This window comes from Suncus etruscus, chromosome 5 (genome assembly GCF_024139225.1).
Source record: "Suncus etruscus isolate mSunEtr1 chromosome 5, mSunEtr1.pri.cur, whole genome shotgun sequence".
In the NCBI taxonomy this organism is placed as follows: Eukaryota; Metazoa; Chordata; class Mammalia; order Eulipotyphla; family Soricidae; genus Suncus; species Suncus etruscus.
The window spans coordinates 19882299-19899977 of record NC_064852.1 but is presented as its reverse complement, the minus strand read 5'-3'; the positions used below and the strand labels follow the sequence as shown (position 1 = coordinate 19899977).

General features: G+C 53.8%; 1 protein-coding gene and 1 pseudogene across 3 annotated transcripts; both read left to right on the top strand.

Annotated features, from left to right (window-relative positions):
- Positions 1-5075: 5075 nt before the first annotated feature.
- LOC126010216 (uncharacterized) lies at positions 5076-5219 on the top strand (annotated as a pseudogene).
- Positions 5220-6006: 787 nt separating this feature from the next.
- Positions 6007-15508, top strand: PPP1R26 (protein phosphatase 1 regulatory subunit 26). 3 transcript variants are annotated; one of them, XM_049773993.1, is made up of 4 exons: positions 6007-6017; positions 8211-8325; positions 10434-10586; positions 11178-15508. In XM_049773993.1, exon 4 carries the CDS (start codon positions 11243-11245, stop codon positions 14492-14494), a length of 3252 nt encoding a protein of 1083 aa, XP_049629950.1. In that variant the 5' UTR covers positions 6007-6017; positions 8211-8325; positions 10434-10586; positions 11178-11242; the 3' UTR covers positions 14495-15508. The 3 variants fall into 3 exon arrangements, with proteins under 3 accessions (XP_049629950.1, XP_049629949.1, XP_049629951.1); XM_049773992.1 differs by lacking the exon at positions 6007-6017 and having other exon boundaries at positions 8185-8325; XM_049773994.1 differs by lacking the exons at positions 6007-6017; positions 8211-8325 and having other exon boundaries at positions 10347-10586.
- The last annotated feature ends 2171 nt before the right edge of the window (positions 15509-17679 follow it).

Sequence of the window (17679 nt, the reverse complement as noted above, 5' to 3'; positions counted from 1 at the left end):
ATTCTGGAGGATAAAAACAAGGGTCTGTGGAAGGCCAGGGTTTTTGGCTGGAACTGAAACTGAGTCTTTGGACTTCAGTCTTGTCCACCGAATAAAGCAAAGATTTCCACGAGCCTGACTGTCTGCGAGCTGTTTACCCGCCGTTTCACCTCAGAACCGAACCGTGGGCTAGACAGGGTGGCAGACGCATGCTCCGAGCTGGAAGAGAAAGGCCTCATCCTCCATCCCACCACCATCAGTCAACCTCTTCAGGGGCTGACTTGCTACAGAGGGGAGTTACATAAATCATGTTCTATTGTTCTTTGCAAGAAATGGGAACCCCACATCAAAACTTATAAAAGTGGGGGCCAGAGAGATAGCATGAAGGTATTTTTTTCTTTTTTTTTGGGGGGGGATAGCATGAAGATAAAGTGTTTGCCTTGCATGCAGAAGGTCGGTGGTTCGAATCCTGGCATCCCATATGGTTGCCTGAACACGGCGGGTGTGACTCAAACCCCCCCCCAAAAAAAAACTTATAAAAGTGGTTGTTATTTTTGCATAGGCAGTAAAAGCTGGGAAAATAATAAAAGAAAAGAAAGAAACCTTTGGGCCCGGAGAGATAGCACAGCGGCGTTTGCCTTGCAAGCAGCCGATCCAGGACCAAAGGTGGTTGGTTCGAATCCCAGTGTCCCATATGGTCCCCCATGCCTGCCAGGAGCTATTTCTGAGCAGACAGCCAGAAGTAACCCCTGAGCACTGCCGGGTGTGGCCCAAAAACCAAAAAAAAAAAAAACGAAAGAAACCTTTAGCATCAAATAAGGTGGTGAGGAAATTTTAAGCCAGTAACTGTTGCAGCTAATTCCTAGTAATCACTGCTAGTGAGGATAGACTCAGCTGTAAAAGCATCATAGGTTAGATTATGTATATACGTCATTCTCAAAACAATCAGCTTTTTCCATATCCTTGTCTTATACATATCGCAATTTTTCATAGACTTCTCTGAACATAACATTAGAGCCTTTCTGCATATATACTTAATTTAAAAAAAATTCCTAAACATTCTTTTTTTGTTTGTTTTTATTTTTGTTTTGTTTTGTTTTGTTTTTGGGTCACACCTGGCAGTGCTCAGGGGTTACTACTGGCTCCTGGCAGACACGGGGGACCATATGGGACACCGGGATTCGAACCAACCACCTTTGGTCCTGGATCGGTTGCTTGCAAGGCAAACGCCGCTGTGCTATCTCTCAGGGCCCTCCTAAACATTCTTACACCAAGAACTGCAATACAAGACTGGAGCATCTAAGTTCCTTTTCCATAGATATCTGTAATCAGAATTATTAGAACATTTCTACAATACATATAATTTAAAAATAAGTTTGCTAAAACAGTTTTATTTATTTATTTTGGTTTTGGGGCCACACCCGGCTTTGCTCAGGGGTTACTCCTGGCTATCTGCTCAGAAATAGCTTCTGGCAGGCACGGGGGAACCATATGGGACACCAGGATTTGAACCAACCACCTTTGGTCCTGGATCGGCTGCTTGCAAGGCAAACACCGCTGCGCTATCTCTCCGGGCCCCAGTTTTATTTTTTTTAGCAGTTTACTTATTGATTGGTTTGTTGGTTGGTTGGTTGATTGGTTGGTTGGTTGAGCCACTCCCAGCAATGCTCAGGGGTTACTCCTGGCTCTGCACTCAAAAATCACACCTGGTAAACTTGGCGGACCAAATGAATTGCCAGGAATCAAACCGGGTCTGTCCCAGGTCAGCCGCATGCAAGGCAAATGCCTTACAGCTGTGCTATTTCTCCAGCCCCTAAAACAATCTTATTATGAGCACTGTAATGAGAGTTTATAGTATCCAAGTTCCTTTTCCATAGACTTCTGTGAACAAAGACATTATTGCATACTTAATTTGAGAATGAGTTGCTAAATTATATACATCACTAAACATAGCAATTGGGAAACATTCACCCCTGCTGCCCTTAGAAACCTCAGCCAGCAGAGAGGGGGATTTCTTCTTCCAGAGGGGACTAGAGACACTCTCTTCCCTGGTTGGGTCCACTCATTAACAGGCCAAGCAGCACAGCAACTCAGGACCTAAGGGTTGGTATCAGGTTCCTGGGTGAGGAGGTTGGACAGAGGAAACTTCCAGAACCTGACCCTAGGCTGAAGCCTCAATAAACAGGCAGCACTTCCTGTTCCCACCAGGCACTATGGACAGGAATTTGAGGAGTCCACAGACCTGTGGATGCACATGTATGCATATATATATGATGTGTGTTCACACATATCCTTGTATCTGCACCCTGTGTGTGTACATCTGAAAGTGGTGTTAGGGTCCAGAGTCAAAGGACAAGGCTCCACAAGTAGAACAAAGCAAAGCAGGACTTTATTCCATCCACCAACAAGCTCCTGTACTGACCAGACAGGGCCACCGTCCTTCTGCATGCAAGGCAAACGCCTTACCTCGATGCTATCTCTTCAGCCCGCAAAAAAAAAATGTCTTTTATTCTTCTTAAAACCCATAGATGAGTGAGACTATTCTGTGTCTATCTCTCTAAGAGAGTTTAGGGGTCCAACATATCCTGAGAAATGAGGACCCTGAGAATGGCTCGCAGGCAATTTTTATGGGGGTACCTAGGACTTTAGGGATTCCCACCTCTGGGTAGTTGATCTTTAAAACTATTGGTCTCTTGGAGCCAGAGCGATTGCACAGCAGTAGGGCATTTGCCTTGCATGTGGCCAATCCTGGAAGGACCCGGGTGCAATTTCCCAGCATCCCCACATGGTCCTCCGAGCCTGCCAGGAACAATTTCTGAGTGTAGAGCCAGGAGGAACTCCTGAGCACCGCTGGGTGTGGCCCAAAAACCAATCAATCAATCAATCAAGCTTATAAAAATAAGTGCTGAGACTGGTTGGTCCCAAGGAGTCACAACTCCAGGGGAGCAGGCCAAAGTGTGAGAGCCTGGGGCAAGGCTATGGTGAGATTCACACCCCTCAACTCTGGGAGTGAGCGTATTCACTCATCATGAAAAAAATAAATGCTTGCTGGGGCCAGAGAGATAGTACAGTGTGGGAAGGGCAGAGTAATAGTATGGTGGAAAGGACATATATATGCCTTGCGCACAGCAGACCTGGGTTTGATCCATGACATCCCATATGGTCCCCGGAGCCCCACCAGTAGTAATCTCTGAGCATTTCTAAGTATGACCCAAACTAAAACAACTGGAGCAATAGCACAGTGGGTAGGGCATTTTTGTTGCACACAACCAACCTGGGTTCGATTCCTGGCATCCCATATGACCCCTGCTAGGTGTGATTCCTGAGCACAGAACCAGGAATAACCCCTGAGCACCATCAGGTGTGGTCCCAAAACTAAACAAACAAAAAAACCAACAACAGAGAAATAGTGTTGTAGTGGTTTCAGTGCTTGCCTTGCACACAGTCAGGGTTCAATCCCCGACATCTCCCATGGTCCAGAGCCCCACCACAGTTATTCCTGAGTGCAAGACCAAAAGCAACCCTCTGAGTTGTATTTGTTCAAATAAAAAAACAACAGATAGTACAGCAAGAAGGGCATTTGCCTTCCCTGTGGTTGACCAGGTGTTCAATCCCCAGCATCCCATAGAGTGCCCTGAGCACTGCCAGGAGTGATCCCTGAGTGCAGAGCCAAGAGTAACCAGTGAGCATTGACCATTGTGGCCAGAGAGAGAGAGAGAGAGAGAGAGAGAGAGAGAGAGAGAGAGAGAGAGAGAGATGCTTGCTAGGCACATTCTTTGAAGCTCAGGATGCTTGTTTTTTGTTTGTTTGTTTGTTTGTTTTTACAAAAAGGCCTCACCCCAGAAGTTTATTGGCATAAGACAGACTCTGGGTTCCAGGCATACCAGTCTATCCAACTCCAGCCATTCTCAAGGTCCCGGTGAAACTTTTTCACACTTTAGCGATAGCTGGTATCAGACTTTTATATTTAAAGATTCTGGATTCTGTGCATTTCTTTTGTCGATGTCAGGCTGATGTGGAGCATCCTCTAGTTTCAGCATATCATTAAATGCAGAGCGATCTGCCCTGCATGCAGACTGTTGCTGAGTCGCCTGGGTGTTGGGAGTACTTTTTGGAGTAAGTCAATGCCAAAGCAGTGGTAGGTCTTCTCTAGTAGAGGCTTGGATCCAGAAAAAAAGAGGGATGGCTTTCCTGACATGTGCACTCTGCTGGGTCCAACTGCGAGCTCCCTCTCCAGTTTGAAAATTGAAAGGGAGGGGTTTCCCTCCTCCACCGGCCCCCCCAGGGCCCAAGTTGCCAGGGCCGGCCATGAAGACCTGCCTGACGTGGGGGGTCCCAGTCTCCTGGACCAAGTGTTCAGTCCAGGAGATCTGTGGCCCACTGTCCGACCAGCGACCCTAACATACCAGAAAAAAAGAGGGACAGCTTTCCTGGCATGTGTGCTCTGCTGGGTCCAACTGCGAGCTCCCTCCAGGATGCTTATTTTAGGGGTTTCCAGACACTCAGTCCTTGGGTTCCAGGTGCAGGGCAGAGGTTTTGATTCCGTCCTCCTCTAGAAGCTTCATTCCTTTCCCCACTGTCCCATCAATAGCCCTGTCCTACCCAACAGTCCCCAGTCTCAAGAAGGGGGGCTCTCACTCTATTTCCAACTGTGGCCCCTTGGAACATCGTGGGGGACTCAGATTAAGAATCACTGGTGGGGCCGGGCGGTGGCGCTGGAGGTAAGGTGCCTGCCTTGCCTGCGCTAGCCTAGGACGGACCTCGGTTCGATCCCCCGGCGTCCCATATGGTCCCCCAAGAAGCCAGGAGCAACTTCTGAGCGCATAGCCAGGAGTAACCCCTGAGTGTCACAGGGTGTGGCCCAAAAAAAAACAAAACAAAACAAAAAAAGAATCACTGGTGCCTCCCAATTCTTACCACAGGCTGTGATCTTTACTCTGACTGTATAGAAAGAGGAGGTACGGGCTGGGCGGTGGCGCTCTAGGTAAGGTGCCTGCCTTACCTGCGCTAGCCTAGGAGACGGACCGCGGTTCGATCCCCCGGCGTCCCATATGGTCCCCCAAGCCAGGAGCGACTTCTGAGCGCAAAGCCAGGAGTAACCCCTGAGCGTCACCGGGTGTGGCCCAAAAACCAAAAAAAAAAAAAAAAAAAAAAAGAAAGAGGAGGTACAGTAAATGCACCCCATATACACCTCAACACAGGCCCTTTGCCTGGTCTGTATTGTGAATTGGGGGACAAAAAAAAAAAAAAGAATCACTGGTATAGGGGCAGAGAGATAGCATGGAGGTAAGGCGTTTGCCATTCACGCAGAAGGACGGTAGTTTGAATCCCGGCATCCCATATGGTCCCCCGTGCCTGCCAGGAGCGATTTCTGAGCATGGAGCCAGGAGTGACCCTTGAGCGCTGCCAGGTGTGACCCAAAAACCAAACCAAACCAAAACAAAACAAAACAAAAAACACCAAAGCATCACTGGTATAGGGGGCTGGAGAGATAGCATGGAGGTAGGGCGTTTGTCTTGCATGCAGAAGAACTTGGTTCGAATCCTGGCATCCCATATGGTTCCCTGAGACTGCCAGGAGGAGCGATTTATGAGCCTAGAACCAGGAGAAACCCAAATCCAAAAAAATAAAAATAAAATAAAATAATCACTGGTAGATATGCGTGGTACTTTCCAGTACAGAACCCCCATCCCAAACACAACCCAGGTGGGCCCAGCTGGCCTCTCACCCCTGCCCCTCTGCAGTGGGCCAGGCACTCCACTGGGGCGCAGTACCTTCCCCTGGGTACTGGACCTCCACTGGACCTGCTGGGAGGTGTCCAGAAGCCATCTCATTGGGGGTCCCACCTCCAGCTGGCGTGAGAGTGGGCTGCGGGAGTGGGCTGGAGCGCGCGCCACGCAAAGCGCAGGGACCCGCGGCGCGGGTGGGCGAGCGGGCGGGGGTCCGGCGGCCGCGCCTCCCCCGGAACTCGGCCGTGCCATTCCCATGATGCCCAGCCTCGGGCACGGCTTCCGGAGCGCGGCGGCTGCCAGCGCCGGGTAGGTAGGTCGGAGGGGGCGGCCCCTCCTGCGCCCCTCCTGCGCCCCGCCCCGGGACCCCGCGCCCCTGGCCGGCCGGCCGGCCCGCGCGCGCGCCTCCCTTGATGGGGACCCTCGGTGCCGGGGTCGGGCGCTCGGGGTGGAGGTGAGCGCGCCGGGCGGTGGCGCAGGGCCGGGGGTCGGCGGCGGCCGCACAGGCCTCGACCCATCGCGGCGATTGCGGGGCGCAAGGCCGGGCTTGGGGGGGCGCGCGGGGTGGTGGGGTGCGGTGGGTCCAGGTGAGGCCCTGCTTGCTTCCTTGGCCTCCTGCCCTGCCCCGCCGCTGGACGCGGTCACCCTCCAGCTTCCAAGGCCGGGTCCAGGAGATGGGGGTGTCCCTGGGAGAATGGGGGTCCCAGCAGACCCCCGCACTGCGCAAGGGAGCGAAGGCCCCACTTGGTCTCCGACTCTTGGGTGATGCTTGCCTTGGGGTATGTCAAGGGGTGAAAGATCAAGGCCAGATCAAGGTGAAAGTGCTCTTCCCTGGAGATGGGGACCCCCCCCCCGTGGTAAAATATTGCCCCCTCCCTGGAATAGGACTAAGAGACTTGTCAAGTAGGGTTCCCAGCTCTGCCTGGAGTGACCCCTGAACACCCCTAAAAAACAAACAAGGGGGCCGGGGAGATAGCATGGAGGTAGGGCATTTGCCTTGTATGCAGAAGGACGGTGGTTCGAATCCCGTCATCCCATATGGTCCCCTGAGCCTGCCAAGTGCGATTTCTGAGTGTAGAGCCAGGAGGAACCTGAGCACTTCTGGGTGTGACCCAAAAACAAACAAACAAAAAATAAAACAAGGGGCCGAAGCTATAGCACTGCAGGTAGGGCGTTTGCCTAGGGTCGATTACCCTAGCAGCCAACCCGGGTTCGATCCCTGGCATCCCATGGGGTATCCCCAAGTCAGTAGTAATATCTGAGCGCAGAGCCAGGAGTAACCCCTGAACAATGCTGGGTGTGGTCCAAAAACATCAACAAAAACAAATCAAAAGACATTCGAAGGTGGGTGTTTAGGGCATCTGGCAAGGCCGAGAGAGAGATAATCCAGGTGCCCACCACAGGGCATGGAGACCAGCTCAGCTCTGAGCTCCCAGGATATGAGTGGCTGCGAAAAACCAGAGACGGTTTTCTCCTGGTTGTTTCGGGCTATTCTCTGCCTCATTCATAGTTGACTCAGAGCTTCCTGACTCAAGAGCTGCTCTTGTTTCTGGATGGGGTCTCAGCCCCAACTCTCTGCCACCCGCTGCCTGTTTATTTTCAGTCTGCCATGTTTATTTCCAGGTTGCTTCTTTTTTTCCCTTGGCTCCACTCTGGAGGCGCCACCTGCGTCCCTCCTGGACCAGGTTAAGTTCAGAGTAGCTGATGCAAATACACGGGACCACGGAGAAATCTCTTCATTTCAGCCACATCCAAGTGTGAGGCTTGCTGGTTTCACAGCATTGCCTTACTTTGAGGCTAAGACTCTTCTTTTTTTGTTGTTGTTTTTGTTTGTTTGGGGGAAAACCCGCACCCTGCAGTGTTCAGGGATCACTCCTGGAGGCTTGGGAAAATGCCTCTCTGTGGCACCAGGGATTGAACCCGAGTCAGCCGCGTGCCCAGCGAGTGTGTTTCCTGCTGTTCTAGAGCTCAGACCCAGGAGCTCAGTGTGTTCAGTTGTTCCAGCCTCTGCTCTGCTGAAATCTCTGCATTCACCTAGACAGCTGGGGGGTGGGGGGGGTCAGAGGGTAGAGATCCTTTAGGCAGGAAGGGGACCCCCATACCCTGCCCACCCTCTCTGGGCAAAGGAGGTGGTGCTGGAGAGTTACTGGAACAACCTTCCACAATGCCCTTTATGTCACTAGTGGGACTATCCTAGCGACGAGCCTGGCTAGATCTCAGGGAAAAGTCTCCCTGAATTTCCACGAGTCCCCAAACCATGCCTTTTCTTTTTTTTTTTTTTTTTTTTTTTTTTTTTTTGTTTTTTGGGCCACACTCAGCGGTGCTCAGGGGTTACTCCTGGCTGTCTACTCAGAAATAGCTCCTGGCAGGCACGGGGGACCATGTGGGACACCGGGATTCGAACCAACCACCTTTGGTCCTGAATCGGCTGCTTGCAAGGCAAACGCCGCTGTGCTATCTCTCCGGGCCCACCATGCCTTTTCTTTCCCTCAAATTCCTCAGCAGCCAGGGGCACAACCCCTGATCAAAGGGACCAATGGGGCTGCAGACCAGCAAGACAGAAGGCCAAACACTGTGGACTCTGGGTGTCCTGCCACCGGACTGCAGAGATGTCCAGGTAAGTTCACTCACTCTGGGTGGGGGTGTCTGGGGCAGTTTGTCAGACCTGCCTGGCCTGAGCATTGCACAGTGCAAGACCGTGGGGTGATGTGCTGTGGGAAGTTAGGCTCCTGGGGTGAAAATGCTGTGTGGAGGGATTTGCCCCTGACTCAGGCTTTCATAGAAACAACTGGGCTTTGGGGCCGGAGAGATAGCATGGAGATAGGGTGTTTGCCTTGCATGCAAAAAGATGGTGGTTCGAATCCCAGTATCCCATATGGTCCCCCAAGCCTGCCAGGAGCGATTTCTGAGCTCAGGAGTAATCCCTGAGCGCTGCTGTGTGTGACCCACCCCCCCCCCAAAAAAAAAAAGAAAAGAAACAACTGGGTTTTGTTTTCGGGGTGGATTCCTGGGGCCCCCTGTTTACTCACAAATGGCCCAGTTTGTCTTGCCTCTTAGCCGCTTGGTGTGAGGGCTGGTCAGAAGTCCAGTGTGGGGCCAGAGCACTAGTACAGCAAGTAGGGCACTTGACTTGCATGTGGCTGAGTCGGGTTCTATTCTCAGAGCCCCATATGGTCCCCTAAGCCTGCCAGGTGTGGTCCAAAATTAAAAAAAATAAAAAAGAAGAAGCCCAGTGGGTTCCCATCTTGGGTCTCTCTGACTGGTTCTGCATTTGGGATAGCCTCTGCCTGCTCCAGGACTGTGTGGAAGAGGCAGATTGGCCTTCCCAGGGTTGTCCCAGGGTCACCTAAAACAGATCGGCCACACTTGGCCAGACTCTGGGAGGATGGAGCAGAGAGGACGTCCCACCAAGGGACCTCTGACCATTTTATTAAGTAAAATAGTTTGGGGGCCAGAGTGATAGCACAGTGGGACAGGTGTTTGTTTTGCACATGGCTGACCCAGGTTCCATCCCCAGCATTCCATATAGTCTCCCAAACATCGCCAGGAGTACCTCCTGAGCACAGAGCCAAGAGTAAGCCCTAAGCACAGCTTGGTATGACACCCCCCCCAATTTTTTTGGTCTTTTTGGGTCACACTCGGCAGCGCTCAGGGGTTACTCCTGGCTCTACGCTCAGAGATCATTCCTGTCAGGCATGGGGGACATTATGGGATGCCAGATTTGAACCACTGTCCTTCTGCATGCCTTACCTCCATGCTATCACTCTGGCCCCTCAAAAAAATTTTTTTTGTTTTTTTTTGGGGCCACACTCGTTTGATGCTCAGGGGTTACTCCTGGCTAAGTGCTCAGAAATTGCCTCTGGCTTGGGGGGACCATATGTGATGCTGGGGGATCGAACTGCGGTCCTTCCTTGGCTAGCGCTTACAAGGCAGACAACTTACCTCTAGTGCCACCTCACTGGCCCCCCAAAAATTTATTTTTGTTTTGTTTTGTTTTGTTTTTGGGTCACACCTGGCAGTGCTCAGGGGTTACTCCTGGCTGTCTGCTCAGAAATAGCTCCTGGCAGGCACGGGGGGACCATATGGAACACCGGGATTTGAACCAACCACCTTTGGTCCTGGATCAGCTGCTTGCAAGGCAAATGCCACTGTGCTATCTCTCCGGGCCCCCAAAAATTTATTTTTAAATAAAGGGATTTAAGCTAAGTGAATCTTAAAATTGTCTGGGTGGGTTGGGCTCTGGGGGAGCACAAGTCCCTGAGTATGATCCCCCTCTACTTGATATGGTCCCTTCAGGACTCTCAAAGGTGGCCCTGGTGGCTGCAACAATAAAAACAGTGAGCCAGAGACATAGCACAACCATAGGGCATTTGCCTTGCATGCAGCCAATCCAGGACAGATTGCAGTTCAAATTCCAGCATCCCATATGGTCCCCCAAGCCTGCCAGGAGTAACCCCTGAGCACTGCCACTGGGTGTGACCCAAAAACAAACAAACAAAAAACAATGGCCAGAGCGATAGTTCAGCGGGTAGGGCATTTGGCTTGCATGTGGCTGATCCAAGACGGACCTGCATTTGATCCCCAGAGTTTCATATGGTCCCTCAAAGCCAGAAGCAATTTCTGAGCGCATAGCCAGGATTAACCCCTGATCATCACCAGGTGTGGCCCAAAAACATACAAAATAAAAACAAAGAGCAAATCTCTTACCCTTATTCCTGCCACCAGCGGTTCATTTCAGGAGCTGTGTGCTCATGACCGGGACAGGAGACCTGGTACTCCTAGTGGGCCCCGGAGCCAGGACGCTCAGCAGCCGAACAGAGCTGGCAATGGGGCAGCTGCGGACCAGACTTTACTGGCACATCAGGGCTCCCTACTGAGGTAAGTGAGCCCTCTGCCCCCTCCACAGCTCCGGGAACACCCAGAATGAGGGACCGGGACACTGGCCTGTTTCCATAAGCACCAGGTGGGTTCAGAGAATTGAACCTGCCTTTAGCTAACAAGAAAATTGGGGCCAGGGCCGAAGTAGTGGCACTAGAGGTAAGGTGTCTGCCTTGCAAGCACTAGCCTAGGACGGACCATGGTTTGATCCCCCAAGCCAGGAGAGATTTCTGAGCCCATAGCCAAGAGTAATCCCTGAGTGTCAACGGGTGCAGCCCAAAAAAAAAAAAAAACAAAGAAAATTGGGGTCCAGGAAACTCATAAGAGCTGCCAGGACTACTGGCCTACAAGCCATGCATCTAGAGAAGTGAGGAGTCCGAGCAATAGTGCAGCAGGGAGGATGTTTGACTTGCAAATGGCTGGTCCAGGTTTGATCTCTGGCATCCCATATGGTTCTCTGAGCACCACCAGGTGTAATTCCTGAGCACAGACCCAGGAGTAAGCCCTGAGCACCACAGGGTGTGGCCCAACAGAACAGACTCTGGGCCTGGTAGAGAGAGCAAGTCTGCATTGTGCTCTCTCTCCCTGCAGGATGTGAAGCAGCAGAACACGCCAGAACTGCTTTGCCGGCTGCCAGTCCCACTCCACCTGCTAGAATGTTCCTCATGAACGCACCTCCTGTGCTTGCTCTCCAGTCGACATGGGAGCCCTTTTGCCCGCCGGGGACCTTTAGGTTCCCAGGGTGCCTGTCGGAGCCTGCGGAGGGTGTGGGGGGCGCCTCGGTGCACATGCTTATCCGTTCGCTGCGCCGAGGCCACCCGGCGGCGGTGGCACTGGCACTGGGCTCGAGCCCTGAGCGTGGCCTGCAGAGACGCCTGCCCAGCACCAACCCCGCTGAGCCCAGGGTGTCCTGCAGTCCTGCCGCTGTGCACCCTGATCCAGTTCAGGAAGAGGAGGAAGAGGATGCAGCCCCTGACCCCCCTGCACCTGACTCCGACAGCGATGACTCAGTGGACCGCGCCATTGAAGAAGCCATCCAGGAGTACCTAAAGGCCAAGGGCAGCAGTACCCAGAACCCCAGTGCCACACACACTGACCGCCGGTGCACCCCACAACCACTGCGTGCTGCTCCAACTCCCTCCAGGCCAGCCCATGGTCCTGGATGGGGCTGCAATCCCCCAGGATCAGCCTCTCCAGGCAGTGCCAGTAGCGAGGATTCCTTTGAGCAGAGCATTCGGGCCGAGATCGAGCAGTTTCTGAGTGAGAAGAAGCAGCTCGAGGTCCCCAAAGGACCCATCAGTGCAGACAAGAAGACAGAGCCTACAGGAGGGCTGGTGGCCCGCCCAGTACTCAGGGCCAGGAAGGAGCCAGAGCTGACCATGGCCACAAAGGAGTTTGTCTTCCGGAAGTCCCCCAGGCTGGCAAGGATTCCCCCCCAACCCAGAAACCTCCGATCCAAGGCCACCCCTGAATTGGAGCCAGGTGGCGCCAAGCCGACCACCACCTGCAGCCCTTCTGAGCCAGCCCAAACCAAAGGCGGGCTCAGGAGGGGTGCTGGGCGAAGAAGCAAGCGGGGCCCAATCTCAGTCCTGGTTCCTGAGGCGCCCGATTCCAGCAGTGATGATGGCATTGAGGAAGCCATTCAACTCTACCAGCTGGAGAAGCAAAGGGAGGCAGGCGGGTCCCCCGCGGGCACAGGCCCCACCACCCGGAGCACCTTCCCTGAAAGCCACAAGAAGGCCGCCACAAGCACAAGGAAGCCACCAGCTGGGAAGGTCATGGATGTGGGCCCTGCAGCCTCAGAGCCTGGCTTGCCCACACAGCTGGCCCAGGAGGGAAGGTGCGGCCCATGCTGTGCAGACCCATCCACAGAGCTGCTGTGTGCTGAGGCTATCCTGGACATCTCCAAAGCCATCCTGCCTGCCGCACCTGACAACAGGGAGCGAATTGTGGCTGCTGGCCCGCCCTCCCCTCAGCCACCTGTGCCTTGCGGCTCGGACAGTGGCGGGGGCAGCTCGGTAGACAGCGATGATAGCATCGAGCAGGAGATCCAGGCCTTCCTGGCCCTGAAGGCGCAGGCAGGCGAGTCGCCAGCCCTGACAGAAAGTGGCTCAGCATCTGGCCAGGCTGAAGACCTCCAGGCCCCACTCCCACAATCTCTGGCCCTTTCGCTAAGCCGCAAGAGGAGACGTGGAGCCGGCAGCCACGTACCAACACTGACCTCCCCCAAGGAGAGTGCCCAGGAGGCTGGTTTACAGCTGGCAAAAATGACTGAAAATCCCGTGAGGGAAAGCACAAGCAGGGGCCACCCCACATTCCCCAGGACAGTGGGGCCCATGGACGAGACTGCAGTCCCAAAGACCACAGCCACTGGCCTGTCACTGGGACCCCGAAGGATGGTCAAGACCAGAGGTGCAGAAGAGAAGGAGAGCTCGGGTGATAAGAGCAGTTCACTGGACAGCGACGAGGACCTGGACACAGCCATCAAGGACTTGCTACGTTCCAAGCGGAAGCGCCAGAAGCGGTGGAGGAACCTCCGGGCTGCACCCCGCATGAAGGCCCAACTTGGCACTGCCCCCAAGCTCTTGCACAGGCTGGGGGGTCTGCGGGGAGCCTGGAAGCACAGAGGCTCTGTACTTTGGAGAAGCTGCTTCCCTAAGTCCAGAAGGGGCCGCGGGACCCTCAGCAGTGTGCCCCTTCGAGGCCAGACCCAGGAGATGCTGCCAGCCCCAAGAGCCCAGGTAGGGGCCTTTTTTGCAGGTTCCCAGGAGCCGAGGTGCCCGGCTCCCAGCCCCAGCTCAGCGTCTGATGACAGTTCTGTGGACAGTGATGACAGCATCGAGCTGGAGATCAGGAAGTTCCTGTCTGAAAAGGCTAAGGAAGCCCTGCCAGAGCCAGGCAGTCACCCCTGTCCTGAGCTGTTGTGCCCAAAGGTGCTGGCACTGCCCACCAAGGTATGCACACGGAGCCAGAGGGGCCGAGGGACTGCCCAGCCAATAGAGGCAGTGAAGAGCACAGGGTGGGCCAGAGCCACTAGCCCTGCCTGCGCCTTTGCTCTGGCTGGGCAGAGCAACCCCCGAATAGATCCTACCTGCCTACCCTCTACACCCACCTGGCACGAGCTGGCACCACCCAGGAGCACAAAGGCCTCACTGAGCAACCGCCGGCACCTCTATGTTCATAGAGACCAGAGCCCCCGAGTGGCTGAGCCTGTGGCTGGCGACAGCACTTTGGGGCCACTCCTGGGTTGTGCCGCAGGTGAGAGTCTGGGCCGAGGTCTGGCTGCAGAGAAGGAGCGGGGACCCCCTGGTGGCCTGGCCCTTCCTTGGGCTGACTTCACCCAACAGAGCCGGCTGCAGAGCACATGGGGTCTGAACCTGGAAGGCAGAGGTGGGGTCTGGAGGGGGACCCTGGGCAGCCAGTGGGAGAAGGGGGTTTTGCCTAGTCCAGTGGCTCTGGACCCCAAGAAAGGCCTGCCCTTTGCCGGCTTCTCCCCTCTGCTCCCCACACAGCTTTTTCACTTTGGGAAGAGTGTTTCCTGGGGAGCCAAGCAAACTGGCCTCTTCAGCAGCCCCCTGAGCATGCCCTTGCAAGGTCCCTCCTTCTCGGCCTTCCAGGGAGCTCAGGCCGCCCATGGGCCCATATTTGGGACCTCATCTCTGCTCCTGAAGAAGGAAGGGGGATGCTGGCCACCCGCAAGGGCTCAGGTTGAGTGTGGCGTGTCCCACAGGAGGCACATCGGGAGCCTGGAGGAGGGCACCGTGGGCCTGCAGTGTCGGCAGAGGCCAGTGCAGAGGGATGAGAAGGAACAGGAGGCCCTGGGCAGTGGCGCTAGTGAGCTCAGTGATAGCTCTGTAGAGGAAGGTGCCAGCCACTTGCTGGCCAGGGGCAAAGAGTTAGAGCTCTGAGGCCAATATACCTTGGCCCAGGCACCTCTCCAGAACATAATCTCTGTTCCCGTACACAGGACCAGAAGCATTTTTATTTAACATGTGTGTTGGTAAATAGGATTTTTTTTTTGGATAGCATTTTTGTAAATTATTTAAAGTGATGTACAAAAGTATTTTTGGGAGATAGTCGTAGGCTTTTGTAGGGCATTTCCTGAAGGACCTTGTCTGCTCTGTGCCAGTCTTAGAGTGGCAGACCCAGTGCCCGCCCACACAGTGTCTGACAGGGCTGCCCCATGGCACACAGAGAACCAGCCTGTAGGGCCTTCTTCCACCTTTACCCCTATCCCAAATGCCTCTTTGGGCAGGGAGGCCGGTGTTTCTTCTCGGAGCAGCTTTCTAATGACACAGCCACAGCCTCCCGGGAAACATTCCAAAGCACAATGGCCACAGCAGCCCCAACAGAGGGCAGCGTACCTCGGGGGCCCCTGTGCTGGGCTACACTGCACTAATATCCCCATAAATCTCGTCTCACAGAGATGCCACACTCGATGGCCCCTACGAGCCAAGTCTTCACATCTGGTTCCTTGGGTGGGTTGGGTGCCGGGTTCTGGGGTCACCTGGACAGACAGGAGTCTCTGGGGAGGCCTGGCCTCCTGGAAGCCCATATGGAAGGGCAGCATGTAAGTCCTGGGGCCTCTGCCCATGTGCCCAGGCACATTAGGCCAGCAGTTTGGCAGAAAAGTTCGCTGAGGCCCCACCACATCACTGTCGGCTTCCCTAAGGGGTCTCCAGTGATGGTGCCTGAGCTAGGCCATCATCAGCACTGAACAGAGGGGTCACTTCCAAGCCAGTGTGTCTCTATACTCTGGACCCCAGACAGCAGCCCCTGAAGCGTGTCTGTAACCCCCATGGACGCCTCGGTATAGGATCCTAGCCCTCCAAAAGCGCGTCCAACCCGCACATACCAGACACCAGCTTGTTTTGTAGACAAGAAGCAGTCTTCAAGGCTAATAAATCATGTTCTGCTCACAACCTTGGGGTGTGATCTGGCCTCTCTGTGGGGAGGAATGGGGGTATTGTCCTGCAAGGTCCCACTTGCTCCCCGCTACCCTTCGCAGTCCCCCTGGCCCGTCACCCTTCACATCACCCTGCAGGCAGCCAGGATGCCCAGTAGGGCCCTCCTTGGGCTGGAGTTAGGGTTGCTTGGGGCTCCCCACTTTCTGTACAAGCTCAGCACCTCACACTCTGTCCGTCAGGGGGAGCCCAAGAATCTGGGGTCCTCTGTGAAGCTGCTGGGAAGTGGCTCATCAGAAGGAAGTATGGAGGGGCTCAGACACTCAGGTCAGGGTGCAGCCTTGGGAGTCAGAAGTCACCTCCAACGGTACTGTGGGGCCCAATATGGCTCTGTGGACTTGTGTCCCCTAGGTCCTGTGCAGCTGGTGCCCAGACACATTCTTGGGGTGGATGTACCCCTAATCTAGCTAGTGACCTTTACCATCTCCTCTCCTCTTCCACGACTCTGGCTTCTCAGGGTCAGCTGTTTCCTCTGATAGAATAGGGGCTACAACAGGGGCCCAGAGACACCACCTAGGGGAGCTACTCCACACCCACACCTGCATGGGTGGCTTCCCAGGAATGGGTGTTGCTGACCACAGGGCCACTTTGAAGGCTTTGTGGACCATGTGGCTCAGGCCCAATGCAGTTCTTATTAGTAGGGGCTCAGGACCACACCTGACTCTGCTCAGGAATTCCCTTCTCACTCCCACAGCATTCAGGGGACTACAAGGTACTAGGGATAGAACCAAGTGGTTTCTAAAGGCCAACAGACAACGTGGGGCCAAAGCAGTACATAGCAGAGAAGGCATTTGCCTGGAGGCCAACCTGGATTCCATCCCCAGAATCCCATAAGATCCCCCAAGCCTGCCAGGAGTAATTTCTGAGCACAGAGCCAGGAGTGACCCAAAAACAAACCAAAAAAAAAAAAAAGTCAACAAATGAGCCATCACCCCATTATCTCCCCAGGAAGCTGGGGTGTTTGTCCATGTTCTCCTGGCTCTGGGATCCCTCCCAATAGGGATTGGGAACTATCTGGAGAGCTGGGGATCGAACCCAGGTCAGGTGTATACAAGGCAAGTACTTTGCCTGCTGTTGTATCTTGCTGGCAGCAGAATTGGGGCTTTTGTCTTATTTGGTTTGGGGGCTACACCCAGCAAAACTTAGCTCATGGCTAATTCCCCACAGTGCTCAGGGGGACCAGTCAGGGTCCAGGACAGGATGGGATGGGAGAGTCTGTGTATGAAGCCCGTGTTCAGCCCTTAAAGCCTCTCTCAGTTCTGCTGGGGCATTTTCCATGCAGTGTTATAAAAAAAACTTTCTGCCTGACCCCTCACTCTCTGCGGCTTGCCAGCTAAAGGGAGATACACAGAGAACAGTATTCCCCAAATGGGAGGTGCCACCTAGCGGGCACTAGAGCCAGAAGGTACAATGGAGGGTAGAGGGTAAAAGTTTGTTCTTTTAAAGGAGGTCTATTTTGGAGGATGGGGACTGAATTTTTTTTTTTTTTCTGAAAATGGGACATTCCCAAACATGTTTGGAATCTCTGACATAAACCAGGCTTTTTAATTTATTTTGTTTTAGGGCCACACTCGTTGGTACTCAGGGGTCATCCCCAGCTCTGTGCTTAGGAATCATTCCTGGCGGTGCTTGGGAGACCCTATGGGATGACAGGAATTGAACCCAGGTCGGCCATGTACAAGGCAATCGCCCTCCCCACTGTACTGTCACTACGGCCCCAATGTCCATCTTTTTATGAACTCTATTGATTTTCTCTGGAAATTACTTTCAAACTGGATACTCAGCTGTTGCCATAAATGTTTCCTTTTGTGACTTACTAATTTTTCTAAGGAAGCAAAGAGAGTCAGGGGTCTAATTCTGCCCCTATGCTCAGCCATGAGGGAAGCCTTTCAGGTAAGAATCTTGGTAAACTGGGTTGGAGCCATAGGACAGTTGGGAGAGCACTTGCCCTGCACATAGTCCACTTTGGTTCAATCCCCAGTATCTCATATGCTACACACGAATCCTGAGTACAGGGCCAGGAGTAAGCCCTGAGAGCATCTCTTTGTATGGTCCCCCCCAAAAAAACTTATTTCATCAAAAACAAGTCATTTTTATAGGTGGCCACCTGCTTGCAGTGTTTGGGGGCC